Source organism: Orbicella faveolata, unplaced genomic scaffold (assembly GCF_042242905.1).
Source record: "Orbicella faveolata isolate gen_17 unplaced genomic scaffold, um_ofav_v1 contig_36, whole genome shotgun sequence".
Classification (NCBI taxonomy): Eukaryota; Metazoa; Cnidaria; class Anthozoa; order Scleractinia; family Merulinidae; genus Orbicella; species Orbicella faveolata.
In genome coordinates this window covers 421,749-442,011 of record NW_028301565.1, presented here as the reverse complement: position 1 = coordinate 442,011, position 20,263 = coordinate 421,749, and the positions used below count along the sequence as shown (strand labels likewise).

The window sequence follows — 20,263 nt, the reverse complement described above, 5'->3', positions numbered from 1 at the left end:
ACGTACAAAAGTTTCCATTGTTAGAACTTGTGCAGGCCTGTCACTCCTTGCTAATTCCTACGAAGTCTCCCATCACATCTAAGGACTCCTTCCTCGTCTAGTACAGGTCGCAGCGGCAGCAGTTTACTTCCACCTGGAATTTCCCTTCCAGCTTTCAATGCTCGAATTTCCTCTGCAAAAACTTCTCGTTGCACCTTCCTTATATATCTCCTTGCTGCAGCGGTCACTTCATCAGGCTTTAAGGCTCCTTGTCTTCGAAGAGCTGCTGGTAAACGACAGTTCTCTAGGAAACGGTCTACATGCGTGGTAACTCTGGTGAGCTTACTCCAACTTGAGTATCTTTGTGGCTGCAGGCGGTCTTCACTGGTCAAAGCAAGGAATGTCTGTTCCTCTGTTTGGTCTGCTTCTTGGTACTGCTTACGGGCTTCAATGTCTGGTCCTTTCTTGACCTCAGTTTTAGTCTCAGGCCACTCAGTTGAATCTTGCTTTAGGAATGCTGGTCCGTTCCACCATTTCTCTTCTGTCAACAGCTTAGAGACACTGTCTCCTCTGGTCGGTAGATCAGCTCGGTTCTGTCCGGTTGGCACATACTTCCACTGATTTGGACTTGCCAAGGCTTGGATTTCTCCAACACGATAAACTACAAATGGCTTGAAGTTTCGACTGCATCTGCGAATCCAGTAAAGCACATCCATGCCATCAGACCAGAAGCTCTGGTGACTACTCTCAATGGCAAGGACTTTTCCAACTGTCTCGCTGAGCTTAAGCCCTACTACAGCTGCCATCAGTTTTAGCCGCGGTATGCTTACAGCTTGGAGTGGTGCAACACAAGACTTTGAAGCCACAAGACAACAACTAACAGACTCATCTTCATGCAGATGTCTGGTGTAGCAGGCTGTGCCATATGCTTCTTGAGATGCCTCAACAAACGTGTGTAAAGTGATGCTTTTTACTATAGTGGTGCTTCTCGGGCATCGTGGAATGTGAAGGGTGGGTAGCACTGACAGCTCATCAAACCACTGTGTAGCCTTCCACGACAGTCTTCTATCCACCGGCTCATCCCAGTCCACACCACTTGCCCACATCTCTTGAATCAGGACCTTGGCACGCATTGTGTACGGCGACAGCAAACCAAGAGGGTCAAACAATGTGGCTATCTTCCTTAGGAAACTGCGCTTCGTATGATCATTGCTCTTGGTAGGCAGGTTAACTTGAAACTTGAACACATCCTCCATGGGACACCACAAAACACCCAGTGTCTTAACAGAGGGCAGTTCTCCGCTGTCGAGGTCAACTTTGGTCGCACAATCTGAAGCTGGAATGGACAGTAAAACGTCTGGCACGTTTGATAGCCATTTCCGGGCATGCATCCCAGCAGATTCCCATAACCTTGACAGCTGGCTGTACAACTCTACACCGGTCTTGACATCAGGAACGGAGTCCATGCTGTCATCCATGTACGTGCTTTCCAAAACAGTTTCTGCCGCTAGGGGAAGTTCTGATTGGTGTTGTCTGGCATGTTCTTGAGCAACAAACTGTGCTTGAAATGGGGACAAGTTCACTCCGAATACAACTCTGTCAAACTCAAAGACGTCAGGTTCTCGGTCAGACTGCAAGTCTCGCCACAAGAAGCGATGATAAGGCTGATCTTCAGGTCTTAGCTTAATCTGCAGGTACATTTCTCGAATGTCGCACATTAGTGCCACAGGATTGCAGCGAAATCTCAATAGTACCGCAAACAAATCTCTCTGGAGTTTAGGTCCTTGGAGTACAATGTCATTCAGAGATACGTCACTGAATTTCGCTGACACGTCAAACACAATACGAGTCTTGGTGGTCGGTTTGTCAGGCCTCAAGACTGGGAAATGGGGCAGATACCAAAGTTGATGGGGCTTGACATCTTCATGTGGGACTTTGTGGATGTATCCCTTCTCTTGATAGGTCCGCAGTACTTGTTTGTAGACTTCACCGAGTTCTGGGGACCGCTTGAATTTCTTCTCAGTACACTGTAGACGACTCAAGGCCATGCTGTAATTGTCAGGTAACGTTGGTCGATTCTGTTTCCAAGGCATGCCAACAACATAGTGGCCATCAGTGAAGGTCAAGGACTTAGCAACAGTGTCCCTTGCAAGCTTCTCATCTGGTCTGACAACCAGAGTTTCTTTAGGTTCATCAATGTCCCAGTAACGGCAGACAAGACTGTTCAATTCATGCATGTCATTCAGAAAAAATGTAAGATTTGTCTGAACTTCTTCCATGGGGATTTCTCGGTTCCCAATATACGTCCAGCCAAGCGGAGTCAGTCTTGCTATGGGCTCTCCTGCCTTTACCCTGAGATCCTCCAACGAGTACAGTAAGTCTGCATGGTCCACAGCAATTAGAAGATCAACAATTGGTCTTGGTCCAACCTGAGGGAACTTGATACCTTTCAGATGCTTCCACTTGTGCTTATGTTTACTCCAGTCCACCACTTGCATACTTCCAGTCACTCTCTCGACTGTATAGGCTGAGGCTAGTTTGGACACCTTTCCATCAGAACTGCTGATCATGAATTCCACAACTGTGGTGGCCAATGTTTCTTGATTGTCATTCAATACGTTAACCGTTAGTTCATGTGGTCTACCTTCAAGACCAAGTTCTGCTGCAATGTCACTAAGTAAGTCCTACTGCTTCCGTCGTCAAGAAGGGCATTCACCTTGATTCTCCGATGATGATTAGTTACGTAGACAGGAACTGTTCTCAAGGCTACGAACCCTGACGAAGGCACTGCTCCATTTCCTGTAGTAGTAGTGTGGGTTCTCTCTTCAGACTCCCCTTCCACGGTGGCACCAACTTGCAATGTGCTTGACGAATCAACTTCTCTTGAGCCCGCTCCATTTGCTGCCTCAGTCTTCTCTTCTTTCTTTGGATCTTCATGAAGCATCCGGTGATGGTGAGAGCGACATCCATTTAACCCACAAACTCTGCTCCGAGAGCATGCTTCTCCATGGTGTCCATTACTGAGGCATCTGAAACACAATTTCTGCTCCTTAGCGACACTCCACCTCATGTCTACAGACATCTTAAAGTTCTCACAGTTCCACATGCCATGGGATCCTTTACACAACTTGCACTTGTTCCCCTGTTTCTTCTTAGGTTCGGGATCTACTTCAGTTAGGAAGGTTCTCTCTCTTGGACCCACTGAGGACACCTGTTATAGTCTCAGAAGCTGTGGTCAAAAACTCAGACTGTCAACAAACTCTCTCAGTGTTCCTACATTCTCAATGCAATGGTTGTCACTAATCCACTGCTTGTACTTAGAGAGAAGGCCTTTGTTGAACTTCCATTGAAGAGTAATGTACAATGATCCATTTCCTAGCTCGGCTTCCTGGTTAGCATCTTTCAAGTTCACAACAATTCCATCAAGCAGCTCTGAAAATCTTTCCAGGTCTTTCTCATTGTCCTCTCTTATTGGCTTAAAGGCATCCAGTTCTTCAAGGCGAAGAATGAGAGCTCTACATTTGCCGCCATACTTGCGCTCTAGATGAGACTTTGCAACTTCATAGGCAGCAACAGAATGGCCCAAATGCTCAATTACTTTAAGGGCTTCCCCTTGAAGGCATTCACATAACCTTAACAACTTGTACTCAGGTGATGCTTTCGTGCGATCTACACAAGAATAAAATGCCGCTTTCCATGTTTCATAGGTCTTTTGGCCAAAGAACTTCGGAATGGTAACTCTTTTGAGTAAAGCAGAGTCAGTACTGATCTGGTCTGAAATTGAGGACGAAAGCTGTTGACTGTTCCCAGTGGGCACTAATTGAGCTTGGCCTCCACTGATAGGTAATTGCTGTGTTGCTGATGGAACATAAGGCATAGTACTCGGTGAGGATGCAGTTACTGCGGTAAACGGTAAGCAATCCGACCGATTCACAAAGTTTCCAACTGAAACAACAGGTAAAACTGAAGTGGGCTGCTGAGTCTGAAGGTACTGTTCAACCAAACCGGGCATAGATGTAGATGGCACCGAACATGGAGGATAAAACGGAGTAAACGGAGTAGACGAATAAACAACTCCGCCCATTGAAAGCAGAGACAGTCCGGACATCTCTCCAATGGCAGTCGAAATAATTGGCACATCTGTAGACGAAGACACAACAGGCTGTTTTTGAGCACCAGAATTTTGTTCCTTTATCGGTTCCTTGGACGACCGGCACTCGTTTAATTCTCCCGATTTCTTCTTTAATTCTTGTTCTCGGCCGCCACTGGTCAGTTTCCCGCGCTTCTTGGTCTGGTTCTATCGGAAGCCTCTCGCTACGAAGTTTCTGTCCGAGTTTTCTCTCACATTCCGCATACGTTCGCTCGATTTCTTGTTCAATTCGACTAATCTCTGCTTCTCGCTTGGATACTTCTTCTTTCAGCCGCTCCGTTTGCTCCCTGACCGATGAATTGCTTGCATTGCTCAAGTATCCTCTCACAAGTCCTTCGAGTTCTGTGAAATCCTCCTCAATCGCTTCCAGTTCGTTCGAAAGGGCGCTGAAATTTCCCGAGTCTTTCATATCTTTGTAACACTTTCCTAAATTCTCACAGACTCGAAGCACGTCCTCATAAGCGCCCGAAAATACATCCAAACTCTCCATAACTTGCATTCTTGACGACAGCCCTCCTTCCATCACCATCATGAGCTTGTTTTTGGTCCTCGTGTACCTGCACTTCGATCGCATTTTCTCTTTCTTTAGTCATTCCATGCCGAATAAATTTCTCCACGAACCACCTCTGCTACCAGCTATGTTCCGTATGTCCCAGTTTCAAAGGTCAGCAAAAAGGTTCAGTCTTTAGAACATACAACATTTTAATTTCCGAGGAGATAAACGTGTACACTTTTCAACATGGCCGACAACTCGAAACCTCGTGGTCGAACAACGGGTCTTACTTCGCAGGTGTGCAAAACTCGTACTAGGAGGGGGACCCCAGGGAATTGCTAATTTACAACAAGGCTTTCTGCAGAACGTCAATCACTGCAGCAAAAAGAAAGGAAAAGGAGAAAAAAGAAAGGTGAAAAAATAAATTTAAAAAATCGAAAAGACTATGTGTTTGTGCATGTATATGATGGGTTCAATACTTTTTTCTGCATCCTTTTTGCTTTTTGTTTGTTATTTGGGATGGCTTTTTCTTCCCATGTCCCCATTTTTTATTACGAGCCAAAGAGTAGACGGGTATAATCTCTCTTCTGTTTATTGTTAACATCCAATAATGTTGACAAGGACATAATTTCGGATCTTAGGTCATCAATCCTTTCGATACTCTGGTTACAGTGGTTTTGTTAGTTTCCTTAGACGCCAAGTGTGTGAAAGCTGTTTTTCTGGCTGCAGTGTTCTTTTGTTGTTTTTGTTGGCCTGAACTCCTTTTCCTTGTCTTATGGCTGTACAGAGGCCTGCAATGTTTAGATTGAAAAACCTTATTAGCGCTTGTACATAGTCTTGCTCAGCTTTTGAGCGAAGATGTTTAATGTCTTTACTGAAATTGTCATCCACTCTTATGTGGGCTCTGGCTCTGTACTGTAGTGACTTTTGGGCAAGTCTTTCTATCCAGGTGTTTTTTAAGGGATTTCAGCACTGCTTGGGAACGTTCAAGTTACTGTTCCAGTTGGTCAGGCTGATCGCGTTTACATTTGCGGTAGTTCTCTCATTTGACTTCACATTTGTCAGTGTGGGTTGTTTCCTCTGTATCCGTTGATGTCTGATTTGTCTGCATAATTCGTTTTGTCAGCCTCGTGGTTGGTCACATTTATCTTTGTTTCTCCGTGATATTCATTCATGATGCAGTGATTGCTGGTTCCTGCATTGTCAGCTAATAGACCATCTGATGTTAGCAGGCTCATGGCCGTAAAAACTCAGCCAATACTGCGTTTTGATCCTTCTAGATCCCATCAGTTGCTGATAAGGAGAGTGATAGAGATCAATGCTTGGTATCACCCAGTTAATGGCTTGGTTTTTTCAGGTTTTATACATACATCGGCAAAGTTTTTTTTGGACCTCATTATTGGTATATCATCAGACAGCAAATCCAAGAATTCTAAAATTTTTTTGGTAGAATAAAATTAATGCTAATCATTCGTTTACGATCACCATTAATTTGTGGCATTATCCTGTCTATTTTTCGGAAGATATCATGTATTCCATTTTTATTGTGTACTGATAATTTCCATCCATTTTTACTAGCATGTAGCACATTGTCTAAATGATATTTTCTTTGGTAAACCAATTTTCTCACCGTCTTGTACTTGTTTTCATAAAAATCAACTTACTCACTGGCTGTATCATAACTGTTAACCATTCCACAATTATGGCATACATTTGTACCCTTGTTATTTATCATGTCTTGTTTTTCACAGCATGAAAGGTATATTGTTGGTTGTTGTAATTCTTCATTGCAAAATGGACAATTGATGTAGTCCATTTTGATCATTTCTTCGTGGATAACATTTCCACAATTAAACTTAGTTATTTCACTCAATTCCATCACCAATAATATATATTGTTTTCTCTCCAAGTATTTTTAGTCTGAATCAGTTTCTTCGCAGGCTGATGGTAACCATTCTTCACCTGAAGATTGAGAATCCCAGGTTGAACTCTGACTTGATTGGCTTGATTGACTTAGACTTTGGCCTGTATTTTGGCTTGATTGGCTCGATTGGCTTGATTGGCTTATACTTTGGCTTGATTGACTTGTTTCCCATGATTGACTCATATTATTAAAATAGATAAAATTATGCATCAATATTGTATGAACAAGTATAAAGTATACTCATTTGTATCAAGTAAATTTCCAAATAAAAGGTTCTACTTTGCTTTCAAAAAAGAATCATTTTGGAAGAAACTGAAGTGATTATTATTCAAGTAATATATATGGAAGTTATACATTGGTTCTATCCGTATTGTTAAGAATATCTGTCGGCGTATATAGTCAAGCATAAACTAACAATGAAGCATCAAACAAATAAAGCAGAATTTGAGAAGAGATATGATGAAAAAAACCTGCTTACGCATAAGCTGAAATATTAAGCATTTCGTATTTGGGTTGATTAAAAAACCTGTTTTTACACGTAAGCCAAAATATGAAGCATTTTGTAGTTGTGTTGATTAAAAAAACCTGCTTACACATAAGCAGAGGGAAAGTCCCGCTGTCTTTCTGAGAATGTCACGCATTCTCTATTGTACACATGATGACACCATGCAATGAAATCGTTCTTGTCAAACCATGAAAAATTATCTACACTAATAATAAAGAAATATAATCCACCATGGTACTGTACTGTTTGTTTAAACAAAAAAAAATTATAAGATGACTGGTAAATGCAGACACCTCAGCACTAGACTGCATCAAACAAATTTGAACATCACCAAATGCAACACTGGCGGCGACTTGAAAATGAATCAAACTTCAAGATGTGTCAAGCGTGTCTGCTAAGTGTCGGGACTATCTTATGGGTCGTCTGTGAGGAAGCAAGGATCACTGAAAACCAAGTTGACGGTTAATGGCGATTTATTGCTTCAAATAGTAACGATCATAAACTGAAATAACAATATAATGAATTTCTAATCAATTTTCTTGAAATGCTGTGCAACATAAGATCAAGGGGGCGTGTAACAATCTACGTGTCTACGTCGATAACGCGACAAGATAACAACGAACAGCATAAATTAACATAAATCATTATAAACTACATTAAAACTACTCGAGATTGCATAAACAATCAAAAGATGAACATTTGCGGCTGAACAACAGCCCAGAATAGCCTAGTCTTAAATGTGGGCATTCACTAAATGAGGCTCTAATTTATGCAATGTTCTCTTTTTGAATCCAAGACAATCAAAATTGTGTTATGTACGATTCTGTACATATATCTGCTTTCGCCCAAAATAGAACAAACTAAATTTAAACAAACTAAATAAGACTACAAAAATCACATATCGGTCCCACTTGTGCCAAGGTTAGGAAACGAAGAACAGCAAAGGTACTACTAATCAAGGCGAAATCTTACAAAACTCTGTTAAAGGACACTAACTAAGCTTTTATATGTGCGTGGTGACGCTAAAAGGTCCGATTACAAAACCAATAGGAAACTAAATAAACATACGTAAGCATTGTAACTAAGTTTGTTACCAAGACCTAGGCACGCAATCAAGCTAATCGATAATTGATCTAATAAAAATTGAGACTTTGTCTAGTATCCTCAACACCAAAGATTTTCCAAAATTGGAAAATGAATTGATTGATGAACCAAAAACTTCAGCTGAAGTTACTGCTGATTTTATTGAATCAAATGGTGACCATAGGCATAAGAATTAATACCATTATGAAGATATCTTTTATCATCAAAACATGATAGTGATACTTTATTCAATTTATAAGATCCGATTGTATGATGATCTGACGTTATTGTTTTTATTTTATGATACATTTGTGTGCCATCAAAGAGTGTTTTTGTAGTCAGCATGATTGATATTCTTTTTGATAACGATTTTCTTGATTCCTTTGGCAGTTTTACCTTTTTTGCCGTTGTCGTTGGTATGAGAATACATCTTACTTGAATTCAGTTATTATTTCTCCAGCAGCTTTATCCTTGAACTTTCCGATTACTTTCTTATTGGTTTTATCATAGAATTTGCTGTTTTCTTGGTAATCAAACTTATTTTTGTCTTTGAAGAAATCCTTGTACACATCTTTTGTTTGAATTTCATATGTTAAACTATCAGTGTCAGTGATTTTTGATTTATATTTTTGTTTGATATAATTATATTGGAAGTCGTACATCAGTCTTAGTCAAGTCTAAGATGCACATGCCAACATATGCAGGTCTATTTAGTTTTAAGGTTTCTTCGATTTTGTGTACTGCTACTAAATTTTTATTGAAAATTTTGGATGAAACATAAGTAGGCTTACTTGCTAATTTAATATGTTGTTTATCATCAGTAACAAGTTTGACATCAACTTGTTTGTGAACATTCTCCATAGTCTTACCAAAGACTGCATTATTCATGAGTTTGAAGGAGTCTTTTTCAAGTGAATTTTTAGCATTAGTGTGGTTCTGCATACACACTTGGAGCCGTAATTGCACCCAAAGGCCGAAAAGGAGTTACATTATCAGCAGATGGTGAACTGGCTGGCTCAGGAACAGAAGAAGCACCCGAAGACACTGAAGAACTCAAAACAAGGGGCCAGTGAAGGTATAATAGGCAGCTGTGACCACTAAAGGGGCTGTAAGGCCCTTTTTCCCTAGGGGGGTGTGGGGGCATGCCCCACCAGAAAAATATGAAATCTAGAAGCTCAGAAATGCGATTTCCAGCATTCTGGGCATTAAACAGCGTGCTGTTGATGGGCATTTTTATCGACCACAAAGCAGGAGTTCTTTTGACAAACTATTAATTTTTTGATGCAGAGGTACATTTTAAATACCTTTCTAGGCAGATTTCTCTCAGTGACACTTGATATCCACTTAGGCAGTAATTTCTTGAAGTCCTTTCTTAAAACAAGTACAACTTCTCTGCTACTACCAACATGGCAACAAACTGATCTGTAACTCCTCAGGAAAAAATGAAATGAGATAAACTTTACAACAACTCTTTCTACTTATTTTCTTGCAAAACGAAACCTCATTTTCAACTTTTCATTGATTCTCCCATGGTTCATTATTAAGGTATTCAATAATCATAAAATAATGAAAAATTAAATCATATTAAATCATTCTGATGTCTTAGTATCCTGAGATGAACACTGATAACACTGATCGGCGACTACAAACAACTTGTACGCTATATTTTTGGAACATTTAGTGTAAGTCATCCTGATCAGACAGTTTGGAATCACTGTTCTTGCATTCTGAGTTTGAGTCCAAGCTGCCCTCCTTCTCTGACGGCAGTTTCAGCAGGGCTTCTGCATGTTCAAGTTCCTGTTCTCGGAAATCCACCTCCTGGTCTAAAGCTTCTGCAACTGTCCACACCCTTTGAATTTCCTCACTCTGAGTGCCCATTTGAACACTGGCATCGTGAAGCTGTGCAGGTTGTTGAACATCTCTTGATGGCACCTTTGCATTTTTCTGACGTGGTTTTGCTGACAATTCCTTTACTGCTGTTGTCATTAAAGGTTGGTAATCTTTAACTTCAGGCCCATTGATAGACACTTGCAGAAGTGCATTAAGCAGGTCATTTTTTAGTGTGGATCGCAATCTTGTCTTCAGCCTTTTGATGGCAGAGGCTCCACGTTCTGGCCATGCATTGCTTACTGGAAGTGAAAGACAGACTTTGGCCAGCTCAAGCAGACATGGACAGAGCTGTTGGTAGGTTGAGCTCATTCGCAGGAGATGTTCCAATGTCCATTCAGTGGGTGTTTTATGACCAAGATTCCTACCAGCCTTAGGCTTGGCTATCTCTTAAAGAACCTCCTTTGAAGATTAAGAGGGTTGTATTTGAATTTGTTCCACTCACAAATCAGTTCCTCTTTTTTGCCATCTTTCTCCTGTAATCCTTGATAAAAATGATCTGCTAAGATTTCTACTGCAGCTTTCAGCATTTCTTTCAGGGACAGACATCGGGTCAAAAACTTTGAATGCGGATAAGACCAGGAGGTTTCCATCAAATCAATTTGAGAGATTGTCCTTCAAAGCTTGAACATACTGCTTAGACAAGCTTGTAATCAGACATTCGCTGTGGGTCGTTAATTCAAGGGAGTCTGTAGTCTCCCATTTTCTCCAATATCTTCCTTTAAGCAAGGCAGGTGCTTCATTTCAGATGCAATGTTGTCAAGCTTTTCGAAGGCATATTCTATTGCAGGTGCAATACAGCCAAATGAAATCTCCCCTTCCTGAAAAACCTTGCTAATATGTGACAAAACAGGAAGTACATCATGAAGGAAGTACACAGCACCAAGGAACTTGACATTGCCTATTTGCTTCAGCAGACCAGTTGCTGTGGCATCACCATCTTTAAAGGACTTCAAAACCATGGTCAGAGCTTTGGAGTCTTCATTTACTTCTTCTATGGCCCTGTTAGTTGACAACCAGCGTGTTCTGCATGCCTTTTGAAATCTTGCTTTGATCTTTTTCCCTTGTCAAGAGAGATTCAGCGACTTCGCTTTTAGCACAGCTTTTGCATAAGCAGCTGACTTTTTTGTTAAATTGTCAAAAAAAGACCAGAGTTGATAAAGAATCTTTTTCACTTGGCATCAGCACATGCCAGTGCTAGTCTATTACGGATGCAATGAACGTTAATCAATGACTTTATTTCAGATTGTAGTTTTACGGGCCACGCCATCACTAGAAAAACTTGCGCACTTGTGCTTATCAATCTCAGACTCTTCCAACTGCTTTAGGATTGCATTGGTTATTGTTGCATTATTTGCTGAAGTTGGCTTCTTAAGGAGATCGCTTGCAGCAAGAAATTTAGTGTTTGCTTTACCCATGGTTGGATTTACAAACTTAATGAATGTGATAAGTTGCTCCTTATTGGCAACATAATTGGCTTGTCACACAACAAACTGAAGCTTCTCATGTCTGAAAAAGGGTTTGTCACTGTCTCAAACAACTTTACCCAACAGTAAAAACATCTCCCAAACTGAGCCAGCAGATGTGTGCTGGAAAAATCTCATGTCTTTAAGTCCAACCTGTTCAAACCACTCAAGCAAGCTGCCGAAGTTCTTATTTGCAATTTCTTCCTTTGAAAGCCAGTACATCACAAGGAATGTGTTGTAGTAGACATCATCTCTGGTCTTTTCCTTCCGTTCTATCTCTTTGTTAAAGGTTGAGACCCTACTCAACAGTTCTGCAGTAATAGCTGCTGAGGAAGGAAGGGCCAAAACCCATAGAGGACAGAGTGGAATGCATGAACGCCCAGTCAACACAGTCAAAAGCCTTCTCCTGGTCAAGAGACAGAATGGCGTTGGGGGTGCCAGAGGAAGAGGCAAACTCAACAACGTCACGAAGAAGGGCAACGTTTTCACCAATGAATCTGCCAGGGACCCCACAAGTCTGATCTTTATCGACCACCAAATAAATGACCTTGAGCAAACAACCAGCGATTACTCGAGCAGCAAGCTTATAATCAATATTCAAGAGGGTGATCACCCTTCTTAAAAGACAAAGAAATAACTCCCTGACTTTGAGAAAGAGATAGACAGCCAGAATCAAGACACAAATTGAGGACAGAAACAAGATCAGAACCAATGATATCCCAGAACTTAAGGTAGAATTCCATAGGAAGGCCATAGAGATCAGGGGCTTTACACCTAGCCATACCCTGGAGAGCCGCAAGACACTCACCAGGAGTAAGATGACCTTCACACAGAGCAGCTTGGTCAGAAGACAAAGAAGACGAGAGATTATATATTGAGGGATCAATCCTAGTAAGGTCATCCAGGAATTGATCCCGAGCAGGGTTACGATTAGGACAATAAATGTAACAAACACAAATAATTTGGCACAGAACGAGAATTCACATTGCAAGAAACGCCCATCAACATCGCACCACAAATTTACCAAGGTTAATGAAGAGCAAAACAAAACAATACAGCCACAAGAATGAGCAGAACCAGGAGACAAAGCAGAACTAAAACCAGAAGACTGAAACCAAAAGGAACACTCAGAAACAGAGACACAATGAGTTTCCTGGAGGCAGACAACGTTTACGCTCACAGGAAGAGATCGTAACCACTGCACGAGAGCTTTCCGCTTGGATTGGTCCCTGATACCACTACAATTAAGAGTGAGTATGGACAGAGCCATAATTAGAACAGGAAAGAGGTCCATCATTTTGGGTGGTTACTTATTGGCCAGAACACGAGAAGCCAGACGAGCAGCAGAAGCAATACTAGTTGGAATGTGACTAGCAACAACACTTTTTAGATCCCTTTCTTTTCTTTAATCTTTCTTTAATCATTATTTATACATGGTAAAAACAGGTAGAAAAAAAATACATCATAATGACTAAAAATCCAAATCCTAACATTATATTAACTTACATTAATATGTCACTTAAGAAAAATCCTGGTTTCCATGAATGCTGTGTTTAAAAATTATTGTAGAGAAGGCGTTTAAATTTGTTTAATGAACCAGACTCTCTAACGTTACAGGGTAAGCTGTTCCAAAGGGTAGCACCGCTGTAACTAAAACTATTTTTCATGTAGTTAGTTCTTGGAAAGGGGACAAGTTTGTCTGCCGAGTCCCTCAGAGAATGGCTTGACTCATTTCGCTTTATAAATTTAGACGTGAGATATTCCGGAACAAGACCGTTTAAAGACTTGAAAACCATTAAGGTGTTCTGAATTTGACGTTGAGATTTCAAGTCTTTCCAGCTGAGTTTGTGAAATAAGGAATCGACATCCATGTCATAGTTTGATAAAGTTATAACACAAGCAGCACAATTCTGTAGTTTTTGTAACTCTTTAGATAATGTTGTGCCACAATTACCCCAGACAAGGCTGCAGTAATTAAAGTGAGGTTGAACTAGTGAGTTGTAAATATTGAGTAGGGTGGATTGAGGTACAAATGGCTGAACTCACTTTATGGCTCCAACAGCAGAAGCGAACTTTTTACAGTTTATCAATGTGGGAATGCCACGCTAAATTTTCATCGATATCTTTTCCAAGGGATTTCACAGAAAAAACTCGTTCAATCGGAACATTATCAATGGACAGTTTGAGTGTATCAGATAGAGTACTTAATCTTTGCCTGAAGCAAATCAGCATAAATTCAGTTTTTGTAGCATTCAAGGTAAGTTTGTTAGACACTAGCCATTTGCTTAGCTTTTCAAGGTCGTGAGATAGATTAGACTGAATCAAATGTAAATCAGAACCAGCATAAGTAATGTGGGTGTCACAGCATACATTCCAGGTATGCTGAACGATAAACAGTTAGGCAAATCATTCATATAAATTAGAAATAAAGTAGAACCAAGGATCGTTCCCTGTGGCACCACATTTAAGAGTGGTGAAGGCAATGATAACCGTTAACTGAGCACCGTTGTGTGCGATTCGTCAAGTACGATTTGAATCAATGGAGAGTTTTCCCTTGAATGCTACACCGATTCATTTTAGTTAGTAATATCTGATGATCAACAGTGTTGAATGCCTTTTTTAAGTCAAGGAACACTACACCGTTGACGTAGCCATGATCGATATTAAATGCCCAGCTGTCAGTGGCTTTGAGAAGAGTAGTAACAGTTGAGTGTAAAGAGCTGAAACCAGATTGTTGTTTAGAGATGATTTCTTCACTATTTAAGAAGTTGTATAACTGATCGTACAGAATCCTCTCGAACACTTTGGCAACTATGGAAATCACTGAGATAGGTCCGTAGTTGTTTAGATCAAATGACTCGCCCTGTTTAAACAACGGAGTTACTCTGGCACATTTCCAGTCGTCAGGAAATATGCCAAACATCAGGGATTTATTAAACAGATTGCATAACGGGCCTGAGATAATATCAGCACACTCACAAATCAACTTAGCAGAGATATTATCTAGCCCTTCTTGTTCTTACTCCACCTCAGGAGTTGAGGGAGACGAAGAGGCAGAGGCAAAAACACTCTTTTTAGACTCCTTACTAGCTTCCTGCTTCTTGCTCACGATCTTCACCTTAGAAGGAGATGAAGAGTCAGAAGAGAAGAGACTGTCGACAGCGTCATCGGAGGAGACCTCCGAAATTGGCCGCTTATGCGGATCCGGCACTTGAGACATAACAGAATCAATGGGAGATGAAGGAACAACACCGGGAGGATGGGTGGTACCATCTGAAAGGACGGCAGAGCCATAATAATTAATATTACTATTATCAAAACAACTATTTTGCATATTTAAATTAGATTCACTTTAATTAACACCTCTTTTACCAACATTACTTACATTAGCTACATTATCCTTACTAATTTGGCTAGATGCTATGGATGGCACCCTACTTGGTCCACAATCTGCAAGAATTGATTGGCTTGCTTGAGAGACCAGCTCATCAAGCTGATTGTACCGTTCATCCATTAGGATATGAGGGGAGTCACCCTCATCTACAACAACCACCTCAGAAGCAGTAGCACCAGAGGCAACTGCATCACCCTCATCAACAACCAAAATCTCAGAAGTTACAGAGGACGCCTTGTCATACCTGATAACAGCCTTGGCAACTGAGGCCGCATCAGCAAGAACACGATCATCATTTGTTGGGGCCTCAAAACCTCTATCAAGGTCCTCAGCAAAGTAAACATTCAGGGCACTGTTACCGCTGTGAGGATGGTCACCAGCAGTGGCGGCAGCATGCAGACCAGAGAACCTACCCCAAGGCTTACGGCAGTTTCTGGCAAAGTGACCAGACTCATGGCAACGAAGACATTTGCCCTTGTCAGGACAAGAACCTGCATGATGACCCTCTTTGTGACATATGTCACGGGCAACTGGCTGACTCTTGAACCAAACTTTAACCCTAATCCCCGAAACAGAAAGAAAACAGGGGATGGGCTTGGTACGTATCATACGTACGATACGGGTACCAGTAGACACATCAGGAATTTTCACCCACTTTTGGAACCTGATGTCTTTAACATCTTCGAAGGCACTCAATTCTCAAATTATTGTCTCCCTCAAAAGGGAACTGGAAGACTACCACATTAGTGTACGTGGGAGGGGGAGGCAGAGGACGAATAACCATGCACTTCACGCCATTGATGGTAATTTCGCCCTCATTCAAAAACTGGGCTCTATGGATCTCACCACCCGCAACAAAACTAACCAGTGGAACTTTGCCAGGAAATTCCTGGACTGCAGCGATGCTATGGCCTGTAGCAGCGAGAAAGTAATCGACAAGCCATTTAGCAACATTCAAGCTGAGAGTACATGCAGGGAAAATCTCACAACAGATATCAATAGACAACGGACTCGATGGTGAAGGCATTTTCAAAAAAATTAAGTTAAGCCCAGAAGGCCAGGACCCCAAAGGATGGGTGACCTAGCTTAAAAAACAACTGGATGGGTGACCACCGGCAAACAAACAAGAAAGCTCAAAGGAAAGGTTGCGACCACAAAATTAGCCAAAAAGCCAAGAACAACTAGAAAAAACTGGCTAACTCACCAAAAATTAGAAGAGAGGACCGTTCAGGATACCACAAGAGTAGGGCCTTCGGCCATACTTCTCAGAGTCAGGTAAGTTTTTTGTGTTTGAGGCGGACAGCCAAGCTCCCTGAACGGCAGTGCAATGCTTGCTGGCCTACAGGCATATCCATCATAGTGGCTTGGAGCGCAAAGCCATCTAGATGGTCCACCCAAGGTAGGGAACCCCTACTCAACGTAACAAGTTTGCCAACTTTGCCGGGGAATCGAACCCAACCTACCTTGGTCAAATATTGAAAACACTACAACACCACAGGCTTTACATGACACAAAAGACGCTTATGGGACAGACATAACAGGAGACGACAAACATAAGACAAAAACAGAAGTGATATAAGCCCCTGTGCAATACACCAATAAAGGAGACCCAGCACAAGAGGACACAAAAACAAAAACGTCCAGATTAGGACCATGCAGCTACTGCCCAGATTCGAGCAGACAAAAAGCAACTGTCTAGATTCAGACAGACAAGACCCACTACCCAGATTCAGACTAAAGATGAAAAACAAGGCGATCGCTGACCACAGATGCTACAGCACCTCGGGCCCCCACTGACGATGGAAAAAGCAACGTTTCCTGGAAGACAGAAACATTTTGAAATGAATAGGAAGATGGAAGCCAACACGAGTTTTGACATTCTCCATGACAGAAGCAGCTCCAGGACGGACATCGCAAAAGCGAATATCGTTCTGAGCATGCCAGATGGAGAATTTACAGACGTTGAGAATGTAGACAAAAACCCGAGGAACCACAGCTAACTCACCCGAGTTAAAACCAAAAAGAGCATGACGACAGACCAGAGAAGGAGCCAATGGAGAAGAAACAAACATTAAGGACTAAAGCCAGGAAAGAACACTAAGCCAAAGGACAATGGAAAAACAGATGCTCAAGGGTCTCGGAGACTGGACCACAAAAGCAGGACGTGTTAAAGTCATACTTGAAAGAAGTCAGACGAGCAGCGTTGTAGAGAACACCATGGGCGATCTTCCTGGAAAGATCCATCACCTGACAGTCGGTGTCGAAGAAGAGGAGTTCCGTCCATGTATTAGACCAATAAAGGTCACCGAACGTAGGAAGGAACTTAACGACACAGTGGGGGTAGCCAAATTTTCAGACAGAAGGTACTGATAACAAGACGTGGTCGTCATCCTAATAGCAAGGGTCAGAAAGTGAGGTGAAGATGACCCCATCACTAAAGAGGAAGGACCAGTGGAAAAAGAGCCGTCAAGCGGATGCCAAGCTAGAATGAGTGATTAGTAGAAACGAGGCAGAACCCTAGGATCAAAGTCAAAAGGATGAGAAAAAACAGGGGTGGTATTGAAGCAAGAGGAGAACCAGTAGGTCATGAATGTGGTCCAGCTAGATGGGGAGCTGGCAAAGCATTTGATCCATTGGGCAACCAGGGACCACACATTAAACTTGACACTCATGACGGAAAAACCATCAAGGAGGGACGGTTGGACAACAACAGAGCAAGACACAAGGTCCCGCTTACCCTTCCAGAAAAAATTGAATGCCAGAGAATTAAGCTCCTTGAGAACCCAAGCCAGCATGTGGATAAGTGAAGCCACGTACCAGACACGGGAAAGAGCAAGGGCATTGATCATTAGCGCTCTGGCACGGAAAGAAAGCTGACGCTGCCTCCAAGAAGAAAGTAGGTTTTCAACAGCCACGATACGAGGCCTCCAATTACACTCCTCAAGATCTCCGACACTGATGAAGACATCAAGGGCCTTGATCTTGGTAGACGACCAGTTGAGATTGACGGGAGGGTCTTGACAACCATTCCACAAGCCAAGCCACAGACCTTTGGACTTAGAGAGGTTCAGTTTGGAGCCAGAACCTTTCTCGTAGATGGAATAGGTCTCAAAGGTGGCTTTGATGGCATCATCAGAAATGACAATGATGGATGTATCATCACCATATTGAGAGACAAGAGGCAGTGGAGCTGGCACACCAGGAAGAGAAAGACCAAGGATTCTTGGGTTGGCACAAATGAAGACACCTAGGACTTTGGAAACCAAGACATATAACAATGGGGACAAAGGACAACCTTAACACACACCATTAGACAAGAAGAAAGGTTGCGACAGGTAGTCATTGACATTCACAAAACTGCGTACATTATTGTAGAGCAAGTCAACCCAGCTGACAAAACAGTCTCCGAAGTCCATAAACTGGAAGGTTTGACGTATAAAAGACCATTTTACACGATCAAAAACCTTTTCCTTGTTGAGGGAGAGAATAGCAACCAGAACGTTGGACAAAGTGGCATAGTCGACAACATCACGAAGAAAGGCTACATTCTTCTCAATGAAGTGACTAGGAACACCACAAGTTTGGTCCTTCTCCACAACAAAATGGATAACTTTGAGGAGTCTACCAGCTGACTCGAGAAGCAAGCTTGTAATTGACATTAAGAAGGGAGATCAGGCGCCAATTACAAATGTCAAGGCAGTCACCCTTCTTGAAAGATAGAGAAATTACACCACTGTGCTGAGAGAGGGACAGACAACCATCATGATAGCACGAATTAAGAACACAGACCAGGTCCTGATGGAGGATGTCCCAAAAGTTAACATAAAACTCCATGGGCAGGCCATCAGAGCCAGGCACCTTACATTTGGCCATGCCCAGTAGTGCAGAACGGCATTCGCCAACGGACAGAAGACCATCACAACAAGAGGCCTGCTCAGGAGTGAAGGTTGAACAGATGTTACTCAACAGTGACTCGCAAGTGGCAGCATCCGTAGGTTCAGAGGTCAACAAGCCAGAATTAAAAGAAGAGATGGAATCACAAAGGCCAGTGATGTCAGGTGACAGTGCCATAACTCTCTCAGCGCAGAAATACGACGATCAGTCAATCGCTTCTTCTCGAGACGGAAGAAATAAGCGGAAGACCACTCCCCTTCCTCCACCCACCTAATCCTAGACCTCACTTGAGCACCACGAGCTGCTTCAAGGTCAAACCTGGACAGCTCAGCAAGGGTGGATTGATATGGGCCCCGGCAAGATAGATGACCAAGATTAACCTGAGGTTTTAGGTGATGAGCCAGACGAGATAAAAGGGCTCGTTCGGCCCGACGCTCTTTAGCCTTTTTGGAACAATATCCAATTGTTAGATCTTTGATTATGAGTTTGCCAAGCTCCCACCAATAAGATAAGGACGGAAAATTATTTTCAGCGAGACGGCAAGTAAGCCACAAATCAGTAATCAGTTTGGTATAATCAGTATCTTGAAGAATGGAGACATTTAATTTCCATAAACCTGGACCAGGGGGGATGAGATCAGGAATAGAAAAGGTAAACAACAAGGCACAATGGTCAGAAAAGGGAAAAGGAACGATGTCACGAGCTGACACTGATGAAATCCAAGGATAAGGACATCCCATCAGGTCAATGCGGGATGCAAACTGACCGTTCCACCTGTTCCAGGTAAAGCTGGAAGAAGTTGGGTGAAGGTATCTCTACATGTCAATGACACAACATGAGTCAAAGAGACAAGTTAAGGCAGGAGTACTCTCCCTCGATGTGTCACCGGCACAAGAACCAAAACGATCGAGGGTATGGTCAAAGACCGTATTGAAGTCTCCACACAAAACCGTTGGAATAGAGAGGTCAACAGCATCAGTGATGCCATTGAAAAAGAGGTCTCGAGCAGGGTTGCGATTGGGGGCATACAAGCAAAGCACACAAAATGAAACATCATATAAAGAAAACTCACACAACAAAGAATGACCAGGAACTTCACACCAAGAATTAACTAACCGCAGAACAGAACAATAAGGGATAATGCAGCCGCCAGAATGACAGGTACCAGGAGAAAGAACAAAACTAAATCCAGAAGAAGAAACCCAAGAATTGCACTCCACATCACAGATACAATGAGTTTCCTGTAAATACACTACATCTGCAGAGACAGGAAGAGATCACAACCACTGCACAAGACCATTACGTTTAGAAGACTCACGAAGGCCGTTGACTTTAAGAGAGATTATGGACTGAGTCATAAGGAGATAGGCGGGAAGCTTGAACGATACTAAGAGCGTCTAGACGTTTGGTCGGGCAACATCTGAGGCATACCCCTATGAGCTCCAGGGGAGGATGGAACCAACGGGCAGCAAGAACGCACTTTTTGAG

General features: G+C 42.2%; 1 protein-coding gene and 1 pseudogene across 1 annotated transcript; both read right to left on the bottom strand.

The window, feature by feature from the left end:
* Window positions 1–50: 50 nt before the first annotated feature.
* LOC110040563 (uncharacterized) lies at window positions 51–2,305 on the bottom strand. Its single transcript, XM_020745808.2, has one exon. The coding sequence runs from the start codon at window positions 2,256–2,258 to the stop codon at window positions 51–53; it is 2,208 nt and encodes a 735-aa protein (XP_020601467.2). The 5' UTR covers window positions 2,259–2,305.
* Window positions 2,306–16,615: 14,310 nt separating this feature from the next.
* On the bottom strand, window positions 16,616–17,702 carry LOC149101897 (uncharacterized; annotated as a pseudogene).
* Window positions 17,703–20,263: the final 2,561 nt, after the last annotated feature.